This window comes from Aspergillus viridinutans (assembly GCF_018404265.1).
Source record: "Aspergillus viridinutans IFM 47045 DNA, scaffold_3, whole genome shotgun sequence".
NCBI lineage: Eukaryota > Fungi > Ascomycota > Eurotiomycetes > Eurotiales > Aspergillaceae > Aspergillus > Aspergillus viridinutans.
Window position 1 is genome coordinate 927,337 of NW_025091219.1, and position 14,570 is coordinate 941,906.

The 14,570-nt window shown below is 51.2% G+C and overlaps 5 protein-coding genes across 5 annotated transcripts; 3 read left to right on the forward strand and 2 right to left on the reverse strand.

The window, feature by feature from the left end:
• Positions 1–509: 509 nt before the first annotated feature.
• Positions 510–1,603, reverse strand: Aspvir_005272 (spherulation-specific family 4 protein; the record flags this gene model as incomplete). The annotated part of the gene is made up of 3 exons (XM_043268491.1): positions 510–830; positions 961–1,318; positions 1,386–1,603. The coding sequence occupies 3 exons, from the start codon at positions 1,601–1,603 to the stop codon at positions 510–512; spliced, it is 897 nt and encodes a 298-aa protein (XP_043124426.1).
• Positions 1,604–2,660: 1,057 nt separating this feature from the next.
• Positions 2,661–3,947, forward strand: Aspvir_005273 (NAD-dependent epimerase/dehydratase family protein; the record flags this gene model as incomplete). The annotated part of the gene is made up of 1 exon (XM_043268492.1): positions 2,661–3,947. One exon carries the CDS (start codon positions 2,661–2,663, stop codon positions 3,945–3,947), a length of 1,287 nt encoding a protein of 428 aa, XP_043124427.1.
• A 2,761-nt stretch (positions 3,948–6,708) lies between these two features.
• Aspvir_005274 (mitochondrial 54S ribosomal protein mL54) lies at positions 6,709–7,494 on the forward strand (the record flags this gene model as incomplete). The annotated part of the gene is made up of 2 exons (XM_043268493.1): positions 6,709–7,183; positions 7,247–7,494. The coding sequence occupies 2 exons, from the start codon at positions 6,709–6,711 to the stop codon at positions 7,492–7,494; spliced, it is 723 nt and encodes a 240-aa protein (XP_043124428.1).
• Positions 7,495–7,765: 271 nt separating this feature from the next.
• Aspvir_005275 (glutathione S-transferase family protein) lies at positions 7,766–8,681 on the reverse strand (the record flags this gene model as incomplete). Its single annotated transcript, XM_043268494.1, has 2 exons — positions 7,766–8,514; positions 8,564–8,681. The coding sequence occupies 2 exons, from the start codon at positions 8,679–8,681 to the stop codon at positions 7,766–7,768; spliced, it is 867 nt and encodes a 288-aa protein (XP_043124429.1).
• Positions 8,682–9,754: 1,073 nt separating this feature from the next.
• On the forward strand, positions 9,755–12,048 carry Aspvir_005276 (putative phosphoinositide-specific phospholipase C; the record flags this gene model as incomplete). Its single annotated transcript, XM_043268495.1, has 4 exons — positions 9,755–10,147; positions 10,312–11,113; positions 11,211–11,814; positions 11,883–12,048. 4 exons carry the CDS (start codon positions 9,755–9,757, stop codon positions 12,046–12,048), a joined length of 1,965 nt encoding a protein of 654 aa, XP_043124430.1.
• Positions 12,049–14,570: the final 2,522 nt, after the last annotated feature.

Here is a 14,570-nt window from a genome sequence, read left to right on the forward strand (position 1 = left end):
AGCGGCAGGTAATGCCAAGTCAAGCGCCACCCTAAGCCAGTTGTTCCCCGGCCACTGATTGTGTAGGTTTTAGGCTGGCGGGAGGATTCGACTTTGGGATGTTGCACATACCCCTGCAGCATTTGCAGTAGTCGGTCTTGGTATGGGTATGGGTACGAGGTACATCTCCGTACTTCGTACTTCGTATCGAAGAAAGAAGTGGGTACGATACGGATCCAGAGTTGAGTCGATGCCTCAGATCTGGGAGTCGACAGTCCCAGATATTGAGTGAACTGAAACTGTCTGCTCCAGAATGAGTACTTGGTTGAGTTGATTTGAGGTGATTTTCGTTTGCCCTAATTTTGGTAAGATTCGTTCGTATCTGCGAATTTACATTTTAAATACAAGCAGTTAGGTCGGTACGAGTACAACCTCAATTGAAGTCCAATGTACCTATACCTTACTATCCAAATCTATCGTAAGTCATATCATCATATGTCATCAATGCTCATCACTATGCAGTAGGCGGTCTATTTCGCCATCAACTCCACAAATTCAGGCCACTGCCCCCCAAAACTAGCGTAGTAATCGGTGGCCAAGTGGGTGATGAAAATCTCGTCTGCAACCTTGCGAACCTGCTTGACCAGCCCCCGGAGCGCAGACCCTTCGACGCTCTCCGGCACCGAGTGGATCACCGCACATAGCTGGCTGCGATTGCTTTCCGGGATGGCTGTGAACAGGTTGGCCCCATGCCGTTCCTGAAAGGTGTCATACGTCGCTTCGAACACGACAGTCGAATCTGCTGTCGACAGGTAGCGAGAGTCGGGGATTGCGCCGGGATTGTGGACAACCTGTAGCACGTTAGCTTCTGGACAGGTTCAGGCAGACTGTGTAAAAGCAAAGGTGATAATACGATCGCGGGATGGTAAGCGAGAAAAATACAATACCACGACATGGTAATATACCTGAGACAGGACGTACGAAATGATCAGGCCCCAAACCAGGCGTATTTTTCACAACATCAGTCAACTCCTGCAGATATGCCAAGGCATCCTCATCATACTGCTGAGGGGTCTCGTCGAAAAAGATCCCCCGAACGGCTAGATCCGGGTTGGAACTGCTCGTTGGCCACGCCGCATAGGTCTCGATGTCCCTGCGCACCAGCGAGATATTGCGCTTCGCATACGTCGTCGCCACATAGCCTAAAAGCCGCACATTCTCGTATGCGCCCAGCCTGGGGATCTCGCGCGTGTAGTTGGCATCCGGCAAAGCGCTGGGTCCAGGTCCGCTCCCTGGATTGATCACAACCGTGAAGTTCACCTCTGGGTGTTTGGAGATCCTGTGGGTTTAGCTGTCTTGCCCTGGTTGGTGGTGCCGATTCAACTGGCCAGAGGTGGGAGACATACACATCTTCAAGCGGAGTCCAGGCTCCGGGTGCTGGGTACACGTAGAGAGGCACAAAGACCTTGGATTTAGGCCCCATGTCGTTCTTCTTGTGCAGCGTCACCACAACCGCCGGAGGAATCACAACAGCCAGAATAGCAATAAAAACAACGACGGCCAAGACGATTCGAGAGCGCCGGCTTTGCAGACAGCGTCTACTGCTCACGTGTTTTTCGGACATTGCAAATATTATTATTAATAATAAAGATAAAACGGAGTCAGGAAAAGCTAATCACCGAGCGTCACAGTAGGACAAGAAGAAACGCTTCAAGTGGACTTCCCTCCGGCCGGACAGGACATGGCGCCGGAAGCCAAAGGAATAAGTAGCAAGCCAGCCCTAGACGGATAGTACGGTAGATAGAACAGAGATTTACTGTTTCTAGTGGATTGGTCGCATCTCGGCCCAGAAAATAAAACAGTAGTCATGAATAATATGATCCACAGGCATAAAACAAATAATAATACGATATGATATGGTCCGGGCATCGAACACAATCGCGCCCAAAATAGACKAGCGGGGCGGATCTCGACCATGCCATATGCAGCAGACCAGACCCTCTAGTCTCGTAGTTAGGCTAATTTCGCAGACAAGTTGTCTCTCTTCCTGACCTCATGTGGTCCAAGTTCTGGTCCAAAGATCCTGCCCACGGAGTAGTCCCTTGGGTTACTACTGTGGAGGCGCTCAAGGCTCGTTCGATGATTCTGGCATTGTTCCAGAGGGAGGCAAAGTCACGACTCACGATTCATTTTGAAGCATCAAACGTCTAGGCCTTTCTCCGTGGACAGCCTGCCCTCGCTCTCTCTCCTTCCCATTCAATTTTCCCTGTCATCGGTCGTTTCCGTCTTTTCATCCTTGGCTAGTTGGCTTTCTTTCCTGAGGCTGAGGCCGATTCTCCTTGTTTCCCCTTGACTGATATTTTTTTCTTTTTGTTTATTCCTTTTTGTACCCCTGTTCTGACGATATCTGGTCCCTCTGGTATCCTGGCATCGTTGCATCCAATCGCTTCTATAGTTGTCTCCCGTGTAGATCAAGCAAGTCATCGTGCCCTCTTTGCCTGACCCAGCTGGATAGAGCGGGCCGCTGCCAGGTGGTGCTTGTTTTCAAGTATAAAACTCTTCCTTCGTTTCTCCGATCTGTCCGAGTTCATCCACGTTCGTTTGAGCAAATCCAAACAAACTCCCTCGTTTGCTTTTCAAGAATCTCCCCTAGCATATCATTCTCGGCGTGATCTCTATCGATGGACAGCCACCAGCAATCCGACGTAAGCACCCCGGTGGAGCCTTGCTCCCCGAGCTGCGTGGACACGCCCGCAACGCAGTCGTCCGTGTTGTTTGACGGTCATCTGGAAGATCTTCTGCGCCACTTCCCTCTCGACCAGTACATCCTTGTCACTGGCGGCCTCGGCTTCATTGGCAGTCACACAACATTGGAACTCCTCAAGGCCAATTATAATGTGATTGTGATCGACAACCTCAGCAACTCCTTTCAGGACGTCTTCGACCGCATCAAGCTGTTAGCGTCCAAGTACCATGAGCAGCAGGGAACCAAGATGCCGTCGCTGCACCTGCATGCGCACGACTATCGTGACACTGCCGCTCTCCGGGACCTTCTAGAACAGCACCAGACTCAGACCCGATGGGGAACGACCAAGTCTAAGATCTCTGGTGTCATCCACTTCGCTGCCTACAAGGCAGTGGAGGAGAGCATCCGTAACCCACTCAAGTACTATGCCAACAACGTCAGCGGCCTCATCGACTTTGCCACGACCCTGGGTGACTATGGCATCAAGACCTTTATCTTCTCCTCGTCAGCCACCGTGTACGGCACCTTGGCAACCTCCGGTCTCCCCCTGAAGGAGGAGCTTTGCACTCACAAGGAGGAGATCTATACGGACCACGACGGCGCTGAACGAATTGTCCAGCCCGGCTGCACAGGCATCACCAATCCTTACGGACGTACCAAATGGATCTGCGAGGCCATCCTGGCGGATCTCGCCGCCTCCGACCCGGAATGGACGATCGTAGCTCTGCGGTACTTCAACCCCATCGGATGTGACGAGTCCGGCCTCCTTGGAGAAGACCCCAGACAGACTCCCACAAATCTGCTCCCCGTCGTCGTCAAAGTCATGACAGGCGAGTACAAGGAGTTGCAAATGTTTGGCACTGACTGGGACACCGAGGACGGTACCGCGGTCCGGGACTTCATCCACGTCTCCGACCTTGCTCGCGGCCACATCGCGGCCCTCAGTGCAGCCAACGAAGGCAAACTGGCCGAGAACTTCCGCACGTTCAACCTGGGAACCGGTCGCGGACACTCTGTCAAGGAAGTGGTCGAGACCATGGAGGATGTCTCCTCCAAGCACATCCCCCGAAAGGCGGCTGATCGCCGCGAGGGGGATGTGGGCTCCTGCGTCGCCGTGGCCGCAAGGTCGCAGCAGGAGCTCAACTGGAAGACGGAAAAGTCACTCAAGGATGCTTGCGTGAGCTTGTGCAATTTCCTGGAAGTCAGTGGGTTGTCTACTTAGTTATGTCGCTGCATGTCGCATTTTCCTTTGGTATGGCGTTGGTGGACTTTCTATATCTCAAGCATTTCTGTGCTGTCCTCATTTCGAGCATTGGGGGCTTAAAATTTGCTCATCTTGTTTCTTGCTTGGTTTGCATATTAGAGAAGCATTCTTCAGGTCATAATTTGAGCGACCTGGTTGGACACGAAGTAATATACGCAAGTTGCCACAGTTTGACAAATCCTTTTGTTTGTTGATGTGTCATTGAGAAGAATTTTGGAGTATTGAGAATTTGAGATTGTTGTTGTCAAGTGGACTCTGTAGCTCTTTAGCTCCTGGTATCCCCTCATCTGGCCCCATCGTTATGTCCATGCACCTGATCTGATTGGTTGGTAGACGAAGATCATCTGGTTACTGGTTCACGTTCTATACAACATGAATACTGAGCAACAACCCCAGGAATTATGCCTCTATCCATAATACTAGCAGTGCCTGTACCTACATGTGCTATGTTGATATAGTCTTTGCGGCTAAAGTATCCCTGGGCTAAGCAGCCAAGCCCGCCACACCGAATGTTACGTAGAAGGATTCAAGCTTAATATAACTATACCTCTCTACAGACTACGGGATTCTTCGAGAGGCTACCTAGTTATAGCACATGTATTGAGAGACATGTGATTCTGGTCAGGTCACTGGGGTGGTCCATGAGGTGTAGACCGTGTAGTAGATAGGTAACATGCATGAGTCGGTCCTTGGCTCGATAAGCTATAGATATAAATAAAACTACTAGCCACTTCTGCTGACCATCCAGCTGCACGTCCTCAGTCCTATCAACATATCGGTGATAAGATCATCAAGTAGACAGTACTTGAGATCAACTCGAACTCCAAATGCTAGACAGCGGCACAGCTATCTCGTGGCTAACTACTAACTACTAACTACTAACTCAAACAGGCATGACATGACAGCAACATTGAAAGACGATCTCTAGTGACTAAGCTTATGGACGATGTAACCTCACTGATTAAGTTTCCCATGCTAGACGGTAGACCTCTGTCAGATTGCTTTCTTGTTTTCCTTCTGGTAGACACCTACTTGTCAACCTCTTGATCAAATATTTAACCCTGTACCTCGACCGACATCGGTGTGCTCCTCTCCACTATATACATCCACCAAGTTACATTCAACAGAATACAAATCCTACACCCACGGCTGAGTCCTGACATCAACAAACATGACAACAGCATCAATCGGCCCCGCCCGCTGCGCAAACCTCACCGGTCTCCCGCAGCTCATCTACCCCAACACCTGCGGCGTCCCAATCTACCAGCACTGGAACGCCACACAAGACCCCTACACGACCTTGGGGCAATGCTGCCAGGAAGTAAACGGGACGATAGGCTACTTTGGCCAGGAGAGCTGTGCCGCGTATTGCAATGCCACGGAGAGTACCCGGGGGCAGTTACATGATTGCCTGGCGCACTCGCGGGAGATTAATCAGTTTGGATGCTCTGGGGCGGCGGCGACGAGGGGGAGTTTGTGGAAGGCTGTGGTGGTGGGGGGGCTGGCTTGGTTGGTTTTTATACGTTAGGCTGGGCTACAGATTGCTTGATTTTAATATTATGAGATATGATGCTCAACGCAGGGTCAACATACGAGAGGATGTAAGTGAAGTGTCTTTGTTCCGATGAACTGGGGTCTTTTCAAAAGAAGCCAACCAATGTATGGGGCTTACGGTGGACAGAAAAGCAAAGATTGTTCGTGGTTCTCGCCAGGCTGAAAATAAGCTGGGGATACGAAGTCAGCTCTCAATCATCCAGAGTTCATCTCTGTGCAGCATGTCCGTGCCTCGACAAATCATAAGCTAGAACTGTAGAACATGCCCTCGACGACAAGGGCATTGAATGCTACTCTCTGCTCTCGTTTGCTTGAGGGAGGTAAAGAAGGATTCAGAAGACATGCGCATCCGTAGTTGCTTGCGTCCCATCAGTACGGACGTCGGCGGCGAATATAGGTGGACGCATTACCTGAATGGTAATTGATGCATGTCCATTGCAGATGATCCATATGCAGTATGCAGTAGCATACGCCGTCTTTAGAATATGTGCTCGTCATTGTGGATTGATATGATCAGCATAGGAATTTAGAGAGTCATGAGAGTGATAGAGTAAGAACACTGTAATTATTTATGTTAATGCAAAGTCAAATCTTTGAGAGACCTAACAAGAAGGTTTAAGCATGGAGAGCCTTTCAGGAGACTGCTGTTATGAGGACATGCTCTAGGTGAGTAAGGCTGCTTAATATGCCATATAGTCACCCCTGCAGAAGATAGTCATATCCATCCTAGATCGGGGTTCTCCAATCATCTGGCACACAAATATCTGAATTTCATACAGTGTTCATGTGCCATGTATTTCAGATGTTAAAGTTGCTGTTGTATTCCCTGCTGTGTTGACCCTACTGCTATCATCCCTACTAGCTAGATGGTTGTCTGGACGCCTTTTTGGCTGAGTGGTTAGATGTATGACAGTTGCTTTAGTTTAGTCCTCGAGATGAGCAGAACGGCCAGAACCTAAGGCACGAATGCAGTCTGGTGTATCTCCACATCACGTGACTATAACCTCCGGCTTGGCATCAAATTCATTCCGCAGTTTTCAATATCAGCTTCATATCAATCCACCTCAATACACATTATTTAAATCCACGGCGTCTCACTAGGCTGTGAGTCCGTGACAAGGAGTATATTTATTCAATCCCCTCCACATACACAACGACAAACAAGATGATCTGCCGCCGGTGCCGGACGAGCATCCTCTCCCAACTCCAACCCCAACCCACAGTCTCATGGACAGCTTCATCATGCGCACGCCAGCTTCCCATCCACCGCAGCCAATTCCGGACCTACAGTGACGGCAAGCCCACAGTATTCGCCACGCCTCCTCCACCCGCTCCTCGCCAGCCCGTCGGCGGCGACATCACCATCCCCTCGGCCATCTCGTCCGCTACCCCCGGCGTGTCCCAGCCGCTGAGTACCCCCGAAGGCGTCCACGTGGACGTCAACCCCGAGAAGCCGGTGAAGGCTGCCGCCGAGCGGACGCCTAGCATCGCGCCTGCGGGCACGAAGCTGAACGGGCTGAACTACTTCAAGAACAAGCCGGATGTGTTTGCGTTGGATGATGCGGAGTATCCCGACTGGTTGTGGAGTTTGTTGGAGGATGGTTCGAAAGCGAAGAAGGAGGGAGGGGTGGATCCTAGCAGTATGTTTTGCTTTACTTCTGTTGGAATGGTTTGTGAGGTGGGTTGTGCTAATGCTTTTCCAGCTCTGAATAAGAAACAGCGTAAACGCTACGAGAAGAAAATGGCTGCTCGGGCGGCGACGCTTCCGCCTCAGGTCCCGGTGCATCATCACGCTTCTGATATCACGCCTGCGGAGTATAATCGCGAAGGGGCGGAAGATGTTTTCGCGTTGGCGGCTGAGAGCATTGAGAAGCGGACGGAGATTACGAAGAGCGCGAGAGATGCTCGGAGGAAGGCGATCAGAGAGGCGAACTTCCTGCGGGGTCTGTGAGTGTTTCAACGCTGGTTGCTGGTTGCTGAGGGCAGTTCTGCCAGTTCTGCCATGTGATTTAGAGGCTATGTACGATTGCGTTGCTGCGGATGGTATAGAGTGTCTGGCAACGTGCTAAGTGTATTTTTATCTCACCGTTTCCATCCCCTGATAGGCGATAGGGTGCGAATGGACATTGTTTCTGCTGCAAGCTTGCACTAGATTTGATTCTACGCTAATGGGTATATCAATATGATCCGCCCTCGGCTATATACAGTTCCAGCTAGACATCTCACTGGGCAACCGGCCAGTCCTTCTCCTCACCCTGTCCCTCAACCCACGGGACACAAGCCTCCCACAAGGCCTTCAACTCCCCTTGACCGACACCCAGCAGCTCCCGCCAAAGCTCCTTATCAGCCCTCTCCACCCACGCCAGGATCGAAACCACGAGGAAATCCGCATACCCAGGCTTATCCCCCTCAAAGAAGGGCCCCGTCTTCCCCGCCCTGCCCCGGAGCATCTGCGCCAACACCTCCAGCTCCTTCTTGATCTCGTCCGTCGCCTCTTTTACCTGCTGGGGATCCTTCGGCCGCACCTCGGACAGCGGCTTGCCGAACCATACAGACCGCGTCTTGATGAAGTATTCTCTTCCCTTGTCATCAAGGATATCGGCGACGTTGGGGACGATGAGCGGGCGCGCCTTGTCGACCCCGCTGCTCATGAGCTTGCCGACTGCGATGGCGAGGGCGTAGCTTGCGTCGCCGGAAGGGAACAGCGACGGGGTGGGATAGTGCTGGTCGAGGTGGCGGGCGATGGCGAAGGAGTCCATGAGGGTGCCGGTGGGGTTGGACTTGACGGTCGGCTTGTGGTTGATTGCGGGGAGGGTGTAACGGATTCCGTCTGGGCTGGCGGGGACGGCGAGGGAGGACAGGAGAGGCGCGATGTCAGGGTAGGAGACCCAGCTCTGAGTGTAGGGGATGCGCTTGTAGTTGAGGACCATTCGGGTCTTGAGGGTGTTTGGGGACCATGATTTCGAGGAACCTGGTGGATTGGGTTAGTAGGGGACAGGAGGGGTTTGGACTGTTCGTACCGGGCAGGGTCGACGTGATGTCGAAGAAATGGATTGGTGAGTCGCTTGCCATTGCTTTGTACGGTCGTACTTGTGTGCTTGAGATGTTCGCAGTAGTTTCAGTGCTCTTGGGCTTCATTGATGCTTATGAGTCTTATGGCGGGAGCGGGGCAGGCAGTGATTTATCAGCAAGGTACCTAGCCTTGGTCCATGGTAGGTCCAGTACCACGCGGATGACAAGCCAGTCTCCAAGAATAGGTACTCTACCGTCTGGGGATTTGAGGCTTTTGAGACTACCACTGTACCTTAGTGTGCTATACTCCTCGTGATGCAGCGAGATCAGCTTACGGCCTGAGGCCCTGGCCTGACTAGCTCATGCCATCTTGAAAGGAGTAGTTGTACAGATGCATCAACTGTCAACAGCATCGTAGAGAGTGTATTTTCTGTCATATCTCTGATCAATCTCCACGGGCTCTAAGAGAGAAATTGAAACTCTGAACTCTCTGCGCTCACCGCTGCTCCCCACTCCGACTGGATACAATGATCATTTGACAGTCATTAGTTATGACTTATGAGGGAGATTGGATCTAGCAGAAGCCATAGCATGAAGGACGAACAGTTCAACATCTTATAGTCGTAGAAGATTCAATCAATTCAAGTAGTGCTTCTCTGGACTCAGGTGAAAGATAATGTCGAGTGATCGCCGTTGCTTATCGGTCTCTGAATGATTACCCCGCGTCGTCGATAAACATCAGCGCGTCTCATTCTCGGTCGGTATCTCAATCAACCATACCCTTTGTCTTTTTCCTAGGCTATTCAAGGTCCAAAAGTTGATCATCACCATAATGGACGGACTCAGTCCAGTCAATCTTCACGGTGGCTCAGCCCAGAACAGCCAAGTCCACGCCGAGTGGAGCAAACAGGCAGCGTCGAAACGAGCCAACTCAGCACTATCTTCCCGTCTTTCTTCTTCGACGTTGTGATTCGAACTTTTATTCTCTATGGTGATCACTGCCATTCCCTGCGTCCTGATCGCTGTAGTCGACTCGAACTGTCTGCGACTATCCTTTTCAGCTGCTGTATCACATTCCATCCAGCGCACATTGATCACAGGCAATCATACCGGCAAGCAAGGTAGTGGCGGGTCGAATCCGCAACTTGGCTTGATATTACAGAGCTACTTCATCGAGTCCAGTAAATACATACATGAGGATGGAGACGATGGAGGAGCTCACTGGTCGTGCTGGTAGCATTTCTCTCGACCCAGCAAAACCCGCTCGGTCAGGACCAATCCAAGTGCAGCCTGGCCCTTTCTCCTCCCGCCTGGACAAGATCTATGCATCCTTGACTGCCACCTCTACGGCTGATTTTATCAAGGATGTACAACAGGACGAGATTGCAGGTGATCTTGAGGCCGCAAATCCCCTCGCGTCCTTGGCAGCATTCCGTGCATATATGGCTAGCCCGGCGTCTGATGCATTGTGTCCGGCCAAAGCTCAGGATTTGTCGGCACCGATAACAGATTATTACATCTCATCCAGTCACAACACCTATTTGACTGGGAATCAGCTGTACAGCGATGCTGCAGCGGCCGCATATACTAACGTATGTCTCACCTGGTCCATTACTTGCTGAATTGTCGGCCTTGAGGGGAAGATGCTGCATCGGTGCTGACAGGCTTCCTGCATGCGGGCTGATGCACTGTCGACTTCCCCTCTTCACTTGGGCCCGCCTGAATAATGGTTGTCGCCTTCACTGACTTTTACTAGGTCCTTCTGAGTGGTTGTAGATGTGTTGAAATCGATGTTTGGGATGGAGATGCGGACACTGACAGCGTCTCGGGTGACGACACAAGCAGCAGCAGTAGTAGCGAGTCGAGCTCTGACGAAAAAAAGACCAGTCACCGCAAGAAGCAGGACGTATCAAAGACAGATAGTAGCGCACAGTCAATCAAGGCAGCATCGAGGCGCAAGAGCATCTCGTTCAAATTGGGAAACCTGCTGGGACGCAAATCGTCGCCTGATCACGGAGCTACTGATAAAGTTGTATCGACTGCTGCTGCTGCTGCTGCTGTAGACTCTGCGGCGCAAATCCTACGCCGTCCGGAGCCCCGGGTGCTCCATGGTCACACGCTGACCAAAGGAACCACGTTCCGCGATGTTTGCTATGCGATTCGTGACAGCGCCTTTGTGGCAAGTGATCTGCCGGTCATCGTCAGTTTGGAGGTGCACACATGCATCGAGCAGCAGGCAACTATGGTGGAAATTATGGAGGAGGCGTGGAAAGGAATGTTGATCGAAGTCACTCCAGAACTTGAAGCTACTCAGGCTCCGCCTCCCCTGGAGACCTTGAAACGCAAGATTCTCATCAAGGTCAAATGGGTCCCAGCGACAGGCGATGGCCAAGGCGAAGCGCAGAAGGATGACCGGACCGACACGCCCAATACACCTCCATCTCTCAATCAGGACGGCCAACATGCACCACCCAAGAAACCGTCCAAAGTCCTGCACTCCCTGAGCAGGCTAGCGGTTTTTACCAAAGGGTTCTCCTTCCACCAGTTCACCCAGCCAGGTAAGCATTGCACCCATAGACTCGAGCATGCAACGTTCGATGCTACGGTATCAGCGTGAGTAGATAGTACTAGTGATACTGACCTGACGGTATCCAGAGGCCAAAGTACCAGGACATGTGTTCTCGCTATCCGAAAACGCCGCGCGCGAAGCCTACGCCAAAAACCGCGACGCCCTCCTCGAGCACAACCGCCACTTCTTCATGCGAGTCTACCCCTACGGGCTGCGCGTCAACTCTTCCAACCCAGACCCAACCTTCTTCTGGCGCTGCGGCGCCCAGATCGTCGCCCTGAACTGGCAAAACCTCGACAAGGGCATGATGCTCAACCGGGGCATGTTCACCGGCGAGCCGGGATGGGTCCTCAAGCCCCAGGGCTGCCGCAGCTCCGATTCCCCCTCGACCCCCATGAAGCGCCAGCAGCTCGGCCTCTCCATCGAGATCCTCGCAGCGCAGAATCTCCCCTTGCCACCGGGGGATACCAAGGAGTCCGGCTTCCGGCCCTACGTGAGCTGCTACGTCCATGTGGAATCGCCTGACGAGAAGAACGGCTCCCCTCCGGGCGGCGACAACACCACCGACTCGGAGAAGACGAGCTACAAGCGCAGCATCAAGAGCGCCACAGGCACGAACCCGGACTTTGGCGCGCAGATGATCCAGTTCCCGACTTTGTCGGGTGTCATTGAGGAATTGACTTTTGTCAGGTACACGATTGCCCCCCCAACAACCAGTACCACACCCCTCTACAATCAGAAGACTAACACAACTACAGATTCAAAGTCAAAGACGACGAGCTCGGCCGAGACTCCCTCGCCGCCTGGGCATGTCTCAAACTCAGCCGTCTGCAGCAAGGCTATCGACTGATCCATCTCCATGACTGCTCTGGGGCAGAAGCCGGTGCTGTCCTGTTAGTCCGGATCACCAAGGTTCTCTCATGAGTCTCCATTATGCAAAGTGCCGATTGGCTAGAACAAGGATCAATACGCTTGAGTCTTGAGTGGTAGCGATGACATGTATCCATATGCATATGCATCACCCTTCGAGTGGGACTGGGACTTGGATCTTAACCAGATAGATCAAATCAAATCCTCACTTCAGACCTATTCGGCCCGCAATTGCACATGCTACATATGGGGTACTCGGCACTCAGTCCTCGACCCTCGTCTAATCAACCTGTCACACAAGCTTCATGCAGGGTTCTACCTTGTTCGACGCTTTATCTAGAAAGACAGGCAAGAGAGACACATTTTGAAACTCCCACCCACCGAGGAAAAGAAAAAACCGAATATGCAGGTTGTTTGCCTGCAGTCAGAACACTTTGGATAAATCAGCGGAATGCTCATACTGATGGTAATGCTAATGCGCATGCCATGCATGTGCAATCAGCTCTGGTGCATATGACCCGATTAGACCACTCCAGCATCAGTGAAGATTATCTGCAGCTACTTCCATTTGAGTACAATTATTCTTGACTTTTGACCACCTCATATCTGATTCCATTTTCGAATTCGAGTGCTTTGTCATTTGTCCAGTTGAATCTATAGGCCAGTGTAACAGGTGCGAACATTACTCCGTACTCGTAGACGTCCTGTAGAGACACTACTCAGCAGAGCATGGATTGTTCGAGCTAAACATAGCTATGATTATCGAAATAGACTATCCGGAGAGTAGGTCTTGATCACGCCTTGATGATCTATCAAGTGTCAGGGTCTTAGAAAGCCTCACTATACCGCGATAGACCGGCGTGATAGACTAGCGGTGTGGGTGAATATGACCATATTCCTCAGTCTGCAGAAACTGTCATTCTCAAAACCCCTCTTGAGAGAATTGCGGCAAGGAATAATGGAGGGGAGACGTCGCTGGGACTGTCACACAAACAATATTGATTGCTGCTATATTTCTGGTAGGAGGTAGAAAAGTGACCTGTCAACCAGTAGGAATGCCATTACTTGTGTGCAATGGATCCTTGACTGGATGAGCGCTACGGTGGTGTGGAGGGACTAAGGATTAGGGGAAAGCGTCTGAGAGCCACTCTTAGTGCAGTCATACACGCATGGCCGATTGCTCCGGGTTTGTCTCAGAGAAATTCCTGCATGCAAACTCGTCAAGTATGGTATGTAAATCACAGAAAATGCAAAGATGAAAAAGGAAAAAAAGAGAAAAAGAAAAGTAAGAAGATCATTACCAATGTCAATCTCCCAAACGGCTCATATGCGCAGTTGGAGACGAACTGGTCAGCTCAAGTTTCAACCAGCCTCTACAAATCACAATCACACACCATTCAGGATTGGAACAGAAGAGCTCAAGGATGGCTGGAGAAAGATAGACTTGACTGATCAACTGCAGATGTGGGGCATCACACAGCAAAAGTGATGGATAAATCCCCAGACCTTGATAAGATTCTCTATCAACGCTAATGACCAGTCTAAACGGTTTGAGTTGATTAGCGACAAACTCAATGCTGGCTACCGCAGCTTGTGGATGGCTTGTCCAAAGCATTGGTCCCAGAAAAGGGGGGTTCGCAGCATGCGAGAACAAGCCTCTCACGCTCTTACTCGCGGAATCCTGAAACTCAGGGGGTAGTGATAGATGATGCGCCTTTCAGGGTCTCCAGTCAGTCAACTGACAGTTGATCAACCCTGTCGAATGCTGACACATTTCCCACGCCAAATTCGATCATTCATAATCGTCTGGTCTTCATCTCACGCAGCCGATGTGCAGGTCTATTAATCATATGGACCCTTCAATCCTTAGAGCCACCCGCATAGTGATGGATGCCTACCATCTGGGTGATGGATGACAGGAGCCACCGGACACAGCAACAAGCCCATTAATGTGCGCTATCCATGTAAGGCGCATGCAGTGGCACCAAGATGGGGCCAGCTGTCAGTTGATTGCCACGGAGTAGCTTTGGCCGACATCATAAGCTGCGTCCTCGAGTCGGTGGACCAGTGGGTCTGGCTGCCGGCGAACAGGACGCTTAATGGGGAAGGATTTCACAGATCAAATTTGAAGTCACATTGATCACAACTGGTCATGCCCAGCGAAGCTGGTTTCCCGATCACAGCACTTACCACTTACCCCTGTAGATCCACAGTAACCCTGTTGAGAATTGGGATTGGTACTTGTAATAAGAGCCAATTGACTAGAATTGATGGAAGAAATTGATACCGAATGTCCGATGTATAATCGAACGAAAATTGCATACTGATGTGCTATCAGCCTATCCATCAGCCAGTCGCCAACGAGGGGGCTTGACGATGACAAATTCGCATGGTCCAATAACATCAAGCAGGACCCATATAAACTGTTTGCCATAAGTTCCAAGAGTTCAGGACATTGGGACCACATCCGTGTTGTGTTGTGGATATCTCGTTCAAGGTAGCCTGGCTTCTCCATTGAATACCTACTTTGGATTGATTGTTCTCAGCAACGTCATTTGCAACCAGTCACATAATAA